The sequence below is a fragment of the Ceratotherium simum genome, chromosome 14 (assembly GCF_057802395.1).
Source record: "Ceratotherium simum simum isolate JZ-2026a chromosome 14, ASM5780239v1, whole genome shotgun sequence".
In the NCBI taxonomy this organism is placed as follows: domain Eukaryota; kingdom Metazoa; phylum Chordata; class Mammalia; order Perissodactyla; family Rhinocerotidae; genus Ceratotherium; species Ceratotherium simum.
Window position 1 is genome coordinate 3,585,349 of NC_141913.1, and position 17,481 is coordinate 3,602,829.

The 17,481-nt window shown below is 35.3% G+C and overlaps 1 protein-coding gene across 6 annotated transcripts in view; it reads left to right on the top strand.

Annotated features, from left to right (window-relative positions):
- The window catches only part of ANKRD12 (ankyrin repeat domain 12), a 125,939-nt gene that overhangs the window by 73,789 nt on the left and 34,669 nt on the right, over window positions 1-17,481 (top strand). For 5 of the 6 annotated variants that reach the window (XM_087438903.1, XM_014780332.2, XM_014780329.2 and 2 more), the window contains one exon: window positions 2,291-2,438. In XM_087438903.1, the coding sequence (XP_087295029.1) occupies window positions 2,291-2,438 (148 nt within the window). Of the gene's footprint in view, window positions 1-2,290; window positions 2,439-10,961; window positions 11,042-17,481 lie in introns of all 6 variants that reach the window. The other variant, XM_087438906.1, reaches the window with a different exon arrangement.

Consider the following 17,481-nt stretch of genomic DNA (forward strand, 5'->3'; position numbering starts at 1 on the left):
TCCACGTCGTCCATTGTAAGACGGTAGATAGTACCTAAAACTGAAAAATACAGAAGCAGAAGCTAAGTATGTTACTTGGAAATAGGTATCAGAGAGGATTGTTCCTCAGCAGCAGCCTTGAAAAGCTAGTTGATCTTTTAAAATCATAAGCATATATAATTTGATAAAAATTAGTAAACAAAATGGAAAATAAAATATTAACAGTTGGGATCATGAGTAATTCGTTTTCTTCATACATTCATTTACGTTTCAAATTTTCTCTGTCGATAGTTTCTTCTTTCATAATCTAGAAAACATTTTTCATTATTTAATTCACTATGAATCTTCATTATTTATAAATACTTTCATTTGTTATAAATTCCTAATTTACAGAATCTTGTTTACAAAGACATGATATATTTTCTAAGTACCAGAGGACGTCATAGTTATGTGTTGGGAAAACAAAGATGAATAAAGACTCGATCCCGCAGGAAGTTTATGGTCTAGAATAAGGGGAGAAATGTGTTAATAAATTATAGTATAGATTTACATATGATAGAACATACTAATGTCAATGGAAATGGAGGCTCAAAACAAGAAGAGATGGTAAAGAAGCAGAATTAATAACACTTGGCCACCTATATGATGTAGAGTATGAGTGAAAAACAAGAGTCAGTGATGACTCCCAGGTTTCTGGCTTCAATGACTGGGCATATTTTGGTGCCAGTCACTGAGAATGGAAATAGGTAAAAGATAAGGGTGCAAGTTTAATGAACTCATTTTGGGACTTATTGGTTTCAGCTATTGTATTGAAATACAAATATGTTCAGTGAGCATTTGGATGTATGGATTTGGAGCTCAAGAAAGAGAGCAAGAAAATGGGAATGAATCATGGATTGCATAGTTGTCATCACATTCACATAGTCGTGTGGTTGTCATCTCCAAAGAGATGATATATATAGACCAGAGCATGAGACAGTGATTCAAGGACAGAATCCGAGGGAAACAGTCATTGGCTTAGATCTTTACAGATCTTAGAAGACCCATTTCATAGGACTGATGGTAATTGTAGGTAGAGGAGTGAAGGGCTCATAAAAAAGTCAAGGCTGCAAGGGTTAAACATCTTTTCAGGAGCTTGACTGTAAAGGAAAGAAGAGAAATTTAGCCAGAGGAGGAGAATATAGGTTTGAACAGTTTTTTGTTTTATCTGTATTTCATGTCTTGTCTTTGTTGCCATTAGTGGTAGTGGTAGTGGTAGTAGTAGTTTGAGGAAGATTGGCACTGTGCTAACATCTGTTGCCAATCTTCCTCTTTTTCTTTTTTCTCCCCAAAACCCCAGTACATAGTTGTATATCATAGTTGTAGAGTTGTAGCTCTTCTATGTGGGACACCACCTCAGTATGGCTTGATGAGCAGTGCGTAGGTCTGTGCTCAGGATCCGAACCGGTGAACCCTGGGCCGCCGAAGCAGAACTCAACTGCTACTCCACTGGGTTGGCCCCTGCTATTACTTTTTTAAGGTGAAAGAGGCATGAACTGGATTGGCTTCTAGAAAGGAGCCAATCAAAAAGAGGTTAAAAATGTAGAAAGGAAGAGGATAAGAAGCAACAAACAAAAGAAATGAAATGACGACTAACCAGACAGATCCTGATTTTGTGGGGCCCCAAGCTTACATAATTTGGTGGGGGAAGAGAGGGTTTCTTTAAGAAAAATTTCAATGTAATGAATACAAAATTAGATATAGGTCCTTGTAAGGGGACCGTGAAACTGAGGGGCCTTGAATTCTAAGCTTTGTTAGTGCTAAGTAAATCTGCATCAGAGATAGTTTAACTTCCTGGGAGATGGGGAAAAGAATAAGATTAAGAGCACTGGTAGTGATATTAGCCCTAAACAGAAGGGAAATACTTTTTTTTTGAGACTTCCTCTGGAAAATACATTCCAAGAGGCTAGGGAGATTGTTATTCTTGTTCATTAATTTATCTGCAGAACTTAGAGCAGTGCATGTTAATAGGTACTCAATAAATATTTGTTGAATGATAAAACAGGAAGAAAAATGATGAAATTTAGTGCTAAAATAGCCCAGCTTAAATTTTGAGGAGGAAATTTCTTTGTGGTAGATAAGATCATTAGATGGTGAGGGATGGCAATGAAGATGGAACTTGAAAAGAGTAATCAAGATTTAGAATATTCATTGTGAGGAGTGGAGAGGCAAAGTAGATGAGGTAGAAGGATATTATGAGTGTTAGCAAGAGAATAGTTGAAATGATACAATCTGTGGAGGGACTAAATCTTCCTATTGTTTAATGTTGCAGATAGTGAAACTGTTACTTCGTCATGGTGGAAATCCATTTCAAGCTAATAAACACGGGGAGCGTCCAGTGGATGTAGCAGAGACAGAGGAGCTGGAATTGCTGCTAAAAAGAGAGGTGCCTTTATCTGATGATGATGAAAGTTACACAGGTTCGTTGCAGATAACCTACATTCAATTCTTTGTTGGACATGATATTTAGTAGAACATTTTACTTCTGCTTTATAATATATAAATGTTTGAGTACCTTAGAATAATGCTAGCCAGCTGTTAAGAATGGTGAATTTAGTAACCTAGATATTTGCTACACATTCTCTGTATAAATGGAGTGATAATGCCGTTGCCCTGTTTCCATGATTTTTTCCCCACAAATTGCTGATATTACGTTCAAGCCTGCTGCAGAACCGCTCCCTATTAATACCTATCACTGCTGCAACTCTGACTTCTTTTCATTCTTTTATAAATTAGAGAGCTACTAACCAAACTTGACCTGTCTTTTCCTGGCATTAATGAATCATCTTTGCGTTTTTACTTTTGTGATTTAGGTGGTTGAACACTGGTCGTTGTTGCAAGGTATGGGCACAGTTTTACAAACATGATTTCAAAAAGGAAGGATCCAAGAGAATATTTCGGAAAACTTTTGGCATGCTCAGAGTTTAAAAAAAAAATAAACAATTAAAAATATAACGGAAGAAAACTTGTTTATAGAAGAAAGTCTTTTGTGTACAGATTGGAAGCGTTCACCACGTTTCAGGCAAAAATCAGTGAAAAAGAATTTAATGTCTCATAACTAGCCATATCCTCACAAAATCTTAAAGAATTTGTATAAGCAATTAGGTAATACTACTTTTATATTATTGTATGTAAGGAAATAAAAACCAAACCATGCTTATTTAATCTCAGCCATTGCCAGAAGGCAATAGAACAACATCCATAGTTTTGCAGAAAGGTCTACCTTTTACTTTTTTTTTTTTTTATTGAGGTATAATTGACATAACATTGTGTTAGTTTCAGGTGTACAACATGATTTGATATTTGTATTCATTGTGAAATGATCACTGCAATAAGTCTAGTTAACATTTGTCACCATACATAGTTACAAAAACTTTTTTTTCTTCTTTTTCATTGTAATGAGGACTTTCAAGATCTACTCTCTTAGCAACTTTCAAATATGCAATACAGTATTATTAACTACGGTCATCATGCTGTACATTACATCCCCATGACTTATTTATTTTATGACTGGAAGTTTGTACCTTTTGACCCCCTTCACCCATTTTGCCCGCCCCCTAACCCCTGCCTCTGACAACCACCAGTCTGTTCTCTGTATCTATGAGCTTGGTTTTTGTTTTTGTTTTTAGATTGTACATAGCAATGACATCATATGGTTTTTCTTTCTCTGTCTAATTTCACTTAGCATATCAAGTTCCATCCATGTTGTCACAAATGGCAAGATTTCATTCTTTTTATAGCTGGATAGCATTCCACTGTGTATGTCTGTGTGTGTGTGTATGTGTATACATATATACTCACATAACGCATATATATACACACATACAAACACACCGCATTTTCTTTATCCGTTCATCTATCAGTGGACATTTAGGTTGTTTCTGTATCTTGGCTATTGTAAATAATGCTGCAGTGAGCATGGGAGTGCATATATCTTTTCAAATTAGTGTTTTCGTTTTCTTTGGATACATACCCAGAAATGGAATTGCTGGCAGTTCTATTTTTAATTTTTTGAGCAACCTTCATGCTGTTTTCCATAGTGGCTGCACCAATTTACATTCCCACCACAGTGCACAAGGATTCCCTTTTCTCTACATCCTCGCCAACACTTATTATTTGTTGTCTTTTTGATAATAGCCATTCTGACAGGTGTGAAGTGATAGCTCATTTTGGTTTTGATTTGCTCATTTTGGTTTTGATTTGCATTTTCCTGATGATCAGTGATGTTGAGCATCTTTTCATGTACATTTTGGCCATCTGTATGTCTTTGGAAAAATGTCTATTCAGATCCTCTACCCATTTTTTACTCAGATTGTTTGTCTGCTATTGAGTTGTATGAGTTCTTTATATATTATGGGTATTAACCCCTTACCAGATATGATTTGCAAATATTTTCTTTCATTGAGTAGGTTGCCTTTTCATTTTGTTGATGTTTTCTTTTGCTGTGCAGAAGTTAAAATCCCAATGTTTATTATTATGAAAATGTTCAAACATACAGCAAAGTTCAAGGAATTCTAGAGTGAGCACCTTGTACCCACCAACTACATTTTATAGTTGTTAATTTTTGCTGTATTTCCTTTATTACATTATCACATATCTATCCATCTACCCATCAATCCATTGTGTTTTTTGATGCATTTCAAAATAAGCTGCAGATATCTCTAAGTACTTCAGCATGCATTTCATTAGCTAGAGTTCAGTTTTTGTGTATGATTTTTTTTTAGGTAGTATTTACATTTGTGAAATTAATAATTCTTTATTTAATAAAACATTGTTTGAGTTTAAGAAATGCGTACATCTGTATAATCCAACCTTATCAAGAAACAGAATATCTCTGTCACTCCAGAAAGTTCCTTATGCCCCTTCCTAGTCAATCTCCACCCTTACCTGATAATTTACACCCTTGATGGTAAAGATGATTTGGCAAGAATCACTAATGGCTGATAAATCTAGGGGGAATTTTTTGATGAAGATCAGGATATTTACATGGCCTTTTCACATTATAAGAGAGGAGGGAAAAAACCCAATGATTATGTGGTAGAGAAATCTAGCAGCGCCTGAATTGTGTGATCAAAATTAACATCATCAAAGGACGGACACGTGCACATCATGTGCCTCCAGATGTGCTACTGTGAGAAGGATGTAGCATCACTTTTATAGCATTCTGGCTAAGAATGCATAATCATGAGGAATGTTCTATTTTTTTTTTTTTCTTTCTTTTTGAAAGCCAATGCCATGAAAGATTAAGAAATGGCCGGCCCCATGGCTTAGCAGTTAAGTGCAAGCGCTCCGCTACTGGCGACCCGGGTTCGGATCCCGGGCGCGCAGCGACGCACCGCTTGTCCAGCCATGCTGAGGCAGCGTCCCATATACAGCAACTAGAAGAATGTGCAACTGTGACATACAACTATCTACTGGGGCTTTGGGGAGAGAAAGGAGGATTGGCAATAGATGTTAGCTCAGGGCTGATCTTCCTCAGGAAAACGAGGAGGATTGGTATGGATGTTAGCTCAGGGCTGATCTTTCTCACAAAAAAAAAAAAAAGAAAGAAAGAAATGTCAGTATCATGAAAAACCAATAAAGGCGGTAGAAATGTTCCAGACTATCTAAAGAGATATTAATTAAAGGCAATACCTGCTCCTAGACTGGATCCTGTTCTGGAGGGGAAAAATGATTATAAAGGACATTATTAGATCACTTAATAAGGAATATGAACAGTAGATCAGTGTTGTATCAATGTAAATTTATGAAGTTGATGACTGTACTGTGGTAACAAGAGAATATCCTTATGTCTTAGGAAATGTTTATTTCTTAGGAAATACTGAAGTATATAGTGTAGTGGTAAAGGGCCATGATGTATGTAATTTACTTTCATATAGTTCAGGAAAAAAAAATGTATTTATACACACATATATAGAGAGAGAAAGCAAATTATAAAGCAAGAGAGTAAAACATTAACAATAGGCAAATCGGGGTAAAGGATATATAGTGTTTAATATTTATTTTCCTAACTTCTTGTGAGTTTGAAATTATTTCCAAATAAAACTTTAAATATATACAAATACATAAAACTTCCTTGTTTTGTTCATTGAAAAAGATCTAAAAGCAACGACTAAGTAGCAATAATCAGTCATAGTGCCCAGATTATAATCTTGAAATATTTTCTACTCAAAGAAAACCAAGACTTCTTGGACAAAATGGATGATTCTAAGTCTCGGGCAGGAAATATATAAGATAAGCTTGGAACATCTTGTCGTTGCAGATTTCAAGGAAGCTGTCAAAGACTAAAATAAGGTGTTGTCAAAAAGCCTTAGGAGGCAACTTGGAGCAGTTTCCCACTGGCCAAAGATGGGGTAGTTTGAGCTTCAATAAGAGTATTAATTGCAAAGATTTGAAACCCATCAAATATGTTTAAATCCATGAGTCCATAATGATAAATTTTTAAATCATCATCAGAGAACCAATTTATTATTTTAGATTAGGCAAAAAAGAAAAAAATCAGTCATTTATCTTGCCTTTCTTATATGAACTCCATCATTGTGTAACCTCATTATTGGTAAGGAGAAATATTTTCTTATAAGATTAATCCAGCTCAAAGAATGAAAAAAACTTGGACATTTTGCAACTCCCAATTAGTTAATGTATCTAAGCATTGAGTATCAACAGTTGCTAACATTAAATTAAAAAAGAGCAAGAAAGAAAACATTGCATGCCCCCTGATGAAAGAATACCCTACACTACCACTGCTCAGGATCCAGCTGCCATTTGCAGGAAATCCCAAAGTCAGAGGAACGCAGTGAACTGCAACCAAGAAAAATCCAGACTGTGGGAAACCCAAACAGGTTTGGTTTTTCAGCAGATAAATTGCATGGAAATGAAGAAGAAGAACCTGTAGAAAAAAATAAAAATGACTTAAAAGGCATATCAAACTTTAAAAAATGAGCAAGACTAAAAAATTAAGCATATAGTTATTGGTGATTTATACTTCTCTGGGGGAATTTTGTACAAAACTTAGTTAAGATAAATGGCACAAGAAAGATCTAGGGTATTGATTTTTTTTTAAGACTAAGAAATTCTGAAGATGATGTGTTGTGGGGAAAGCCTGACACTTTGGACCAGCAATGGTGATTTTGAAAATGGAAATGGTCAGGGCTTCCTCTTAACTGTCACCCATCCAAAAGTGAGACTAATTATAGGAAGAGGAGATGAGGAGGTGAATAAAGAGAGAAAAATAGAATGTTAAAGAGTTGACAGCGGTATTTGGTGCTAGTAATGTTAATGAATGGAGCTAAAACTATAGACAAAGTTGTAAAGGTGGCAGCTTTCCTTTTAGTATCTATTTTCACCTCATGTAAACTCCTTAAGAATTTGGTAGATAGACGTTGCTCAATAAATATTTGTTGAATTGGTGGGGAGGGGTTACTGGTCCTTAGGGATTATGCCAGAATTCTCCAACCCCCACAAATCCAAGGAATAGCTGAACCTGTGGGCCAGGTTCTTCCATTACTGAGACTGGGAAAGTTTGAGAAGACCTAGAGTCAAACGACAGGGAGACTTCCTCCTGGTGCTTCAGGTGCTAACTGGCAGTCACAGAAGTGAAGGCCACTTTACGTTCCACCACTCACGGGAGAGCTGCCTCTTGGACTACTCCAGCATTGGGTTGCATGAGCTAACGAAGAAAGACAACCCTCCAAGTTTGCCTAGAAACCCAAGAGAACAATTATTTTGAACAAATAGAATGTTAACCCAGCTAAAGGAAACAACTAGAGGAAACAACTTCAACAACAACAAAAATGAGCACTTAAGAAAATTGAAGTACAGCGCAAAAAGACTTTTTAGAGCTAATGAGAAACATGATTATACAACTAGGTAACTCAACAGATAAATTAAAGTGGGGAATGATCACTGTTGGAACTTGAATTATTAGACTGGAAAATCAAGTAAAAGAAATCCTCACAAAACAGCAAAAATACAGAGAGAAAGAATCCTGAAAGAAAACATAGAAGACTTAGGGAACAGATGCAGGAGACCTAACATATCAAACATATGAATAATGTTTATGGGAATTTAAGAGGGAAAAAAAGAAACAGGTGGAGGAGAGTCCATAATTATACAAAAGAAATTATTTTCCTGAGCTGAAGAAGACCTGAGTGTATCAGTTAGAAAGGTCAGCGAGCTCCATGTGGATCAATGAGAAAAGACACACACACACACACACACACACACACACACACACAGGCCAAATTCTTTAGTTCATAGTGTCGCATTGGCGTTGGACGTCTAGAGAGACTACTGAGAGAAAAGGCCTGCAACATAAGACTCTTGTACGTGGGGACGGTCCCGTGGTGCAAGTGGTTAAGTGCGCGTGCTCTGCTGTGGAGGCCCGGGGTTCGCTGGTTTGGGTCCTGGGCGTGCACCGACGCACCACTTGTCAAGCCATGCTGTGGTGGCATCCCATATAAAGAGGAAGATGGACAGGAATGTTAGCCCAGGGCCAGTCTTCCTCAGCAGAAGGAGGAGGATTGGCAGATGTTAGGTCAGGGCCGAGCTTCCTCACAAAAAATAAAAAAGAAAAAGAATCCTGTACCTGACCAAGGTATTAGCCTGCCGTCAGGGTAAAATAGAGATAACTACAGATATTTAAGGATTTAAAAAGTATGTTAAGGGGCCGGCTCCGTGGTGTAGTGGTTAAGTGTGCTCGCTCCACTGCTAGCGGCCTGAGTTTGGATCCTGGGCATGCACCGATGCACAGCTTGTCAGGCCATGCTGTAGTAGCGTCCCGTATAAAGTGGAGGAAGATGGGCACAGATGTTAGCCCAGGCCCAATAAAAGAAGAGGAGGCTTGGCAACAGATGTTAGCTCAGGGCTAATCTTCCTCAAAAAATATATATATATATCAATATGTATATTTTCTTTTTTTTTTTATAAAGAAATAGAAGAATAAACCAACAACTTATAAAAGTGGTTACGGACAACAGTTGAAAGGGAGGTGTATGAATTGTTACAGTTTTTTTTTCAAAAACAGTCTGGCAGCAGCTAACGAAATACAAGAGCTCTTTATTAAAGATACATACTGAAATATTTCTGGATGAAATGATATGAATGGGATGTGCTTGATGAGTAGAGGTATGGAGTGGCTGAAGATTGATGGCTATTAGAGCTGAGTGATGGGTACTTGGGGGTTCAGTATAACATTCTGTCTACTTGTGTGTAAGTTCAGAATTTACCATTATAAAAATGTTTTTAAAAATACCTATGTTCCTTGATCTAGTAGTCACACTTCTGGGAATATCTTGTCTTTATTACAGCACTGTTTTTAGTGGTAAAGAAAAAATATATAGTCATACCGGAGATTGGTAACATAAATTGAGGTATGTAGCCACACCATGGACTATTGTACAGCCATGAAAAAGTATATGTCTTAATGCTGTACCAGTTACTTGGAGAGATTTTCATAAGATATTGTTGACTTAGAAAAATCAAGATGAATATTCATACTATCTCATTTTTATAAAATGAGCAATGTTTTAAAAACCTACATATGTTTGTATATGTATATATATATTTACATAAAATTTCATAAGCATGGAGCAAAATCTGGAAGGAGGTATGTATACCAGGCTGCTAATGAGGCTGTGTTGAGGGGCAAGTGGCAGAGGATGGATGGATGTGGACAGAAGGAAGGAAAGTAGAACTGGAGCAATCATGTGATAATATTTTTGCACACATACAAGATTCAACAAAATCTTTTGCCCTACATCCCTGTTTATTTAATCCTCTATGCCCTTCCCTTCACAACTAAGCTTCTTAAAGTGCACTCCATCGAGTCTGTGTTTACTAACATCACACATGATGATTTAACTGCCAGATCCCTTAGCTCTCTTTCAGTGTCTTTGTAGAATTTGAGTGGAGGACCATGTCCTTCCTAAAATTCTCCTGCCTTAGTTTCTAGGACATAATTCTCTCCTGGCTTTCACCCAGCTTCCCAGACTGTTCCTTCTCAGTTGCCTTCTAGAATCTCATCTTCATTTCTTCCTCATTCCCTTCCCATACACCCCTGTGCTGGTTTTTCCAAATATTTTACTTTCTCATGAAAGATTTTACCCTGTGCTCATACCACATATTATCCCAAATAAAGTTCACCCACACTCACAGTTTTAACTACGATCTATATGGTGAGGCCTTCCAAATATCTGTTTATTCCATAACTTTCTCTTAAGTTTCAAACCTATATATTTAGCAGTCCTCTGGATATTACCACTTAGAATTCCCACAGAAATCAGTGTACGTGAATGGAACTTCTTTTTTCCCCATTTACACTCCTCTTCTTGTTTTTTCTACTTCAGTTAATGGTAATGTCGTTCAGCTATACATATGTCATATACTTGGTAGTCATCTTAAACTCCTCTTCCTCCTGTTCCTTCAGCTCAGTTATTCAGCAGCTGTTTTTGAGCACTCATTATGTGTTAGGCATTGTTTAAGCACTAGGGATGCAGCTGATTAAGAAAATGGAGATACTAACACAGTCATCCACTAAGTCCTGTCAATTTCTACTTTCAAAGTGCTTGTAAATCCATCTACCAGTTACAAGCTGAAAGTCATTTGAACATCTTTGTGCTGTGTGAAATCAGGATTATAATAGTTGAAATTACATTGGCTTCCATAAGAAAGTAAGAAAATAAGATTTGAAAAATAGGAATTTTTTATATGGTATGTTAATTCTGAAATTCTGGTCTCTTCAGAAAACAGTAGCTGTGAAAAGCAACTTTTGTTATAAAACTTTCTACTAGAAAGAAGTGTGACAACAAATTTTTCCCGTGGAAGAAGGAAGATATCTTGAACTTACATGTTTAGTTAGAGTGGAACACATCTTCTAGAACCTTTTTTAATTTCACTCGTTTTGATTGTTTCATGTGTTCATCAGCTGTGTATTGATTTTTCAGAATATTTATTTTCTACATGGTGAATGTACCTGAATTATTGCTTGATCAAAGTCCCTCAAGGAATGATGCAAAAGTCATCAGTAAGTATCATACAAAGATTTTGGAGTTGCTGAAAAAGACTGATGAAAAATACCCAAATTTATTGCTTAATTTACATGAGGTCCTTATTAGACTTAACTTTATTAAACTTCATCTAATCAAATTCAGAATGTATTAATATTTAATCAAGAATTAATTTAACTGCCCATAGATGTTTATACATGTAAAGTCTGATAGCATTGTTAGCCATCTGGTATATCGTGTCATCCATGTGACAGATACACTTTAAGTGTTGGAAAGTTAGAGAATATAACCAAGCCTCTGAATTTCAGAACTTAATAAATTTGGAGTAAATAAAAGGTTGTTATATATGCAACATTTTAAATATACTTTATTCCATTTGGCATTGTGCTTTATGACAGGGGTACTCAGAGTAGCTGTGCTGCAAACTGTTACTGGTTCTCAAGATAAGGAGCTTGTGCCAGAATGTAAATCAGTATACTGCTTGCTTCATCGAAAAGGGAGAAATGCTATGGAAAAAATGTCAGCTGAACTAAACAGCATGCTAGTAACGTAATTGATTTCAATTTTTGGTACAAGCTGCTTATTTCATCACGGATTAGTAGTAAACAGTTTGCAGACTGGCCTGAGTTCACAGAACACGCTGAGTAGTTTTATGTCATGCGTATCAGACCTTTACAGTGTTGTTGCAGGAATACGTGTCCTGCTTAGTACAGCTTATTTGTATACAAATGTGTGGCACTTTTAAATTTGCGTAATTCTTAGTCATTTTTTACTCCCTGACTTCTGCCCTTTTCCCGTGGTCTTATTCCACATTACCTTCCTATACAGAAATTCTATCTAATAATGGTGTTGGCTACAAATAATTGCTTCTTGATACCCTGCTGAGAACTGAGTCATGTTCAGAGAGACAGATCATGCTCATAATACATAATTATGGTAATGGAGAGGTGGGTAACTCTGTCACATAGGATCTCCCCATACTTTCTGACATTCATTAATTGCCAAAGTAGAGATGCTCTTACAAGTTTGCAGATACTGATTTTATTACTTAAACAGGGTGCCCAGTGGACAAACTTGAAAATGCTAGTCATTGTCAAAAGAATTATGTTTTCACCTTTTTCTTACCTTACTTTGACTGCCAGTAATCTGGCCTTGTTTATTAAGCAGCTGCTATAAACTTTCCTCACTTGCATACTTCAACTTAAGCAAGGAAATTATCCATCATAATAAATAAATGAGCTACTTTTAGAGTCTACTGTAAAAGAGATTAGGAAACTTGGTATATTGTTACCCGCTGGTGTTTACTGAGTGTATTTCTGTGTCATAAAATACACAAAATGACCAGTATTTTGAAGCCTTATTTTTCTTTATGTTAAATGTAACTATTCTAAATATATTGTCATAATTTGTGGAACTCATTTCCTCAGTTTTATATTTCAGGAGCCATGAAAATATGACTGTTAATACTTGCATATATGGAATTATAACAGTTAATAAATCACGAGATCCAAAAGACAAGTATTTAAGTCAAAATATACCAGAAATTCTTTTTAAATGGATTATGTGATGTTAACAGTTTAACCATAAGTAGGAAGAAGCATCACCTTAGAAAGTTTTAAAGCAAATCTTTTAATCTTAGAAGTATAAAGACCACAGGAAGAAGTTACATGGGATGTTTTTAGAGTCTCAAAATATATATCAACATATTTGATCGTTAGGAATTTAGACTTAACAGAGCATTTTATAGAGTAAAGAAGTTTGCATGTTACTTTACCTAAAATCAGTGATTCTTCCATTTAACACATTAAGAATATTTTTTCTTCTTGCTTTCTAAATGGCATTTTTAAATCCGTTCCAGTGTATACATTAGGTAATGGGTTAGGCCAATATGGAAAATTGTAATCCATTTATAACCCAATGACCTTATTTTATTTAACCAGGACTATTAACAACCTCTTTGATTAAATCTATTTCTGAAGTGGTTGAGTGGCAGCAAGCACCGTGTTTGGTGCTCAGCACCCTTTATTTTTCACATATCCCTGTGGTATCAGTGCTTAGAAGAAATGAAAAGGCACTTAGGTGTCCATCATGTGCAGAGGGCTGAGCATACAGCACGATAGGCAATGAGGTATTCTTTTATTTAATAACCAATTAAAAGAAATTCCATCATAGTGTTTTCCATGCTCTGCTTTTTTTCTCTGCTTTGTGACATATATGGTGCGCTTTACACACAGAGTTCTGAATTTTAATTTTTCAGTCTTTTCTAAATATCACCAGCGACTTCTACCTGAATCTTAAACAAACAAAACTTACACAATTCTCTTACTTAAAAAGCAATACTTTTAAATCAATACAGATTTTATCATGTGTTTTATGTGGATTAATTATATCAACGTAGTTCCAAAGTTTAAGAATTTTTAAATCTAGGTGGAGTGTTTTTTAAAGAAAAATATATGTGTCAAATTTTAAGTGGAGAAAAAGGGAAAGAAGTTATGAATACTTAAATTACCATATACTGTAAACATTTGACTTGCTTATATATCAGAAAAATAAGTGGGAAATTGTGGTTGCAGCTGAGATGTTTTTCGGATGTCTATAAATGACTATGTTATCAGTCTTTAAATTTTATGTTACATAAAATAATAGTCTGCTAAATATCTCCCTTTGAAGTTCATGTAAATATAGTAGTCAAGAAATTTCAAGTAGTCAAGAAATTTGCCCAAAATACATAAAATTGCTTATTGCAAATACCAGAACTAATAGATTTTTTGTAAAACTATGTTAGCTTGATGATTTTCCTTAACAAATGAATTTCTACCAGTGTCTAGCAACTTAAAGTGAGTCTGTCACATAATTATAGTAGTTGAGATATTGCTGAATGTTTAAGACTAAAACTCTATAAAGGGTGCATTTGGGCAGAACCCTTAAAAAAAGACCTTTGACTTAAAAATATTAATTATATATGCATACATTTAAATGAGTTCAGCCTTAGCTATATAATCCTGTCTGCAGAAATATGTTTTATCTAGTCATGGTTAAAAGGACCTCCATGTAATATACATATATTTATGGTGAAATAGCTGAGACTGGGTGATTTTGTCAGTTTCCTTTAGTGACATCAAAATTTTTGTAGTGATACCAGTCATATTTTCAGAGGGAAAAAAATCTTGATTAATGTGTACTTTATAGAATCAGTTTCTGTGTTACTGACATTTTAGTAGAAAGGCAATGTGTAACTACTTGAGGGGTATACAAGTGCTGTGGTACTTGATTTTACTTCTTATGTAGATTTTGCTTTTAGACTTAGTGTTTTCAACTGTTGATTATATTCTCTTCCCTCTCCAGCTCACCCCTAAATTCAACTGTAATTCTCTTACCTATATCTATTAGTGTAGAAATAGAGTGAAAATATGTTCTCATATGGCATGCTTATTTCCAAAAGGATGTATGACAACTTTTCTCCTATGAAGTAGAGTTAAAATATCTAAACTTTACTTAGGAAAATAGAGTTTTAGAAATGGTGATTTAGAAGAGACTATATAAAATTACCTAATATTTTATTTTCCTGCCTGTAAGCTACATTTCTCAATCAGTTTAGGGATATGAAAGCTGTAAAGATTTGTTTCTTAAAATGCAGGTGTATTTTTCTAATGTTACTTCTTTGGCTAGGTAACATAAATAAGTTATATTTATATAATTAATTCTTAAACATATTAATTGTGGTTAGTGAGCTATTGCAGAGCAAAGGAACAACCCAAAATAGACATGAGAGGCCTGCAGCAGTTGTGAAGTATTCCTCCCAGTGAAGCCCGGAGACTCTCTGAAACTCAGAATCAGCTTGTTCAGGGAACAGTCTCAGCAGAAGACTGAGATTAGAGAGAAGCACAGATCACTACAAACAGGCCTCTCACTCAGGGGTGAGGCCTGTTGTAGAGATTCTCCACAAAGCTGCTGAAGAAATGAGTTTTTCTCTTTATCAAAATGAAAAGAAATCCAGAGATTTGAGGAAAATGAACTGAATGAAAGACGAGAAGGGCCAAGATGAACAAACAGAGCAATGGATCCTGGAGAATGTAAATAATATAGGAATCAGAAGGGTAAGTTCTACTCAGTTTTCTTGGAGATTCTTGGAAGTTAATTGATCCACTAACCATAACAACAAAAGGCTACTGTGAAAAAGTAGACTAGGAAAGTCCTTGGAATTCAAAATATTTATCATTACTGAAAGTAAATATTCTACAGGACTAAAGAATAGACTGGACATTGCTGAAGATCTAATTTGCGATCTAAGAGAAGGGCAACATATAAACATTAAAAAAGAAAACATTGGAAATATAAGAAATGGTAAAAACAAACCAATCAGCCAACCAACCATACCCAGGATATATAGTATTCATCTTACAAAGAAGAGCAAATATTGGGAAGTAATTTTTTTAATTGAAGCAAGTGTCCCTTAACTGAAGAAGGACTTATATTTGTAGATCAAAAGGGAATTAAAAATCCCACATCTAGATACATCACAACTTGAAGGGTAAAGGTTTTAAAAAATCCTATAAGCTCCCAGAATCAGAGAGAAACATGTTACCTGCAAAGGAAAGAGACTGACTGGCATCAGATTTCTCATTCTTAAATATGTTGTTAGATGGAGCTATAGTTACAATATTCTATGAAAAATTATTTTGATCATAAAATTCCATTCCCAACCAACTATCACTGAAGTGTAAGGGCTAGAGAAAAACATCTTTGGACATACTTTCCATTCTCTTTCTGAAAAAATTATTGACATATGTTATTTTTCAATGACACAAAATACAATTCTAAATGGAAAATATGAAGACTTAACTCAGGATTTTGATGAAAAATTCCAGAGTGACAGCAGTGAGCAATTGACGTATTTTAGAACAAAATGTCAGAGAGCTTTCTAAAGAATGTTATTAGAAGAGAGTAGATAACAATATACATATTGTGTGAATTAGATTCTGAGAGTTCACCGCGTCATGGTATTGATGATATGAAGGCATATTGTCTGAACTGATGAACAAGAAAAAAGGCAAAAACTTCAGGGAAAATAAACCATATGAACAAGTCATGGGCTAAATATAAAGCAGCAAGCTAAAATGTGACATGACTTTGGGCTGCTCATGGAATATAAGCATGCTTTCCGAAATGACAATAGTAGGTGTCCCTTAGGTAATCTAGAAGAGCCAAGAGGGACAGACCTGAGGTTCAGAAATTCTGTTCACTTTAAAGATTTTATTTATTTATTTTTCCCCCAAAGCCCCAGTACATAGTTGTCTGTCATAGCTGCACATCCTTCTAGTTGCTGTATGTGGGATGCGGCCTCAGCATGGCTGGAGGAGCGGTGCCTCGGTGCGCACCCGGGATCCGAACCCGGGCCGCCGGCAGCGGAGAGCACGCACTTAACCGCCAAGCCACGGGGCCGGCCCTGTTCACTTTATTATTTCTAAGTTAGTTAAATTCAAATAAAATCAAATGTAATACTTTATTAAATAAGGAAGAATGATTCTCTTGGGTAGTGGGATTATTTTATGGGTGGCTTTTCTTCTTTACCCATCTCTGTATTTTCTTGGTTTTCTAATATGAACTGTCTTATTTTTATAATAAAAGAACAATAAATGCTATTTGGAAATAATGAAACAAGAACAATCTTAATAACTAAAGAAATATAGCTAAAGACTTTTTTATGCACTACCCCATCTCTGAATAAAAATGACATAAACAAATACCATTCTAAACGTAGAGACCTTTTTTTTTTTTTAAGTAGTGTTTCTAGTGCTAAAAGGATACTTAATTCTGGTTGAGTACATTACACACACACACAAGAAAGGCTTTTGACATAGAGGTTTTGGCAATGGAAATCAAGTCATAAACCATTATTTTTTCCACTCTTCTCTTTGGAATGGCTATATTAATCCTAAGAGCTCAGATCTCACTACTCCTATAACTATCTAGGTTTGATCCCTGGGTCTGTAATCATGTGCAGGTTAGTTAACCTTTATGTGCTGAGGTTCCACATCTGTAAAACAGAGATTACACAATACATACTTCATGGAGGTGTGGTAAATAAAGGTTAGGTGAGTTAATATATAAATGCACATAGAATATCAACTGGCACAGAGTAAGCACTTGATGAATATTGGCTTTAAAAATAGTGAAAATCTGAAATAAGGTTATCACATTAAGATATGTCCACTTACTTAAAATTAAATATTTAGAACCATACTTTATATGATATTGCAGCCTTGCAATCTTTAAATTAAAAATGTCATTCATATTTACCATTATAAAGATGGAAAATCTAATTGTTTACTAGTTTATAGCCATTTAAAGTAATCAAGGCATGGCTTTTTTTTTCCTAGCTTCATTGAGATATAATTGATATGTAACATTGTGTAAGTTTAAGGTATACAGTGTTGTGCTTTGATATATTTATATA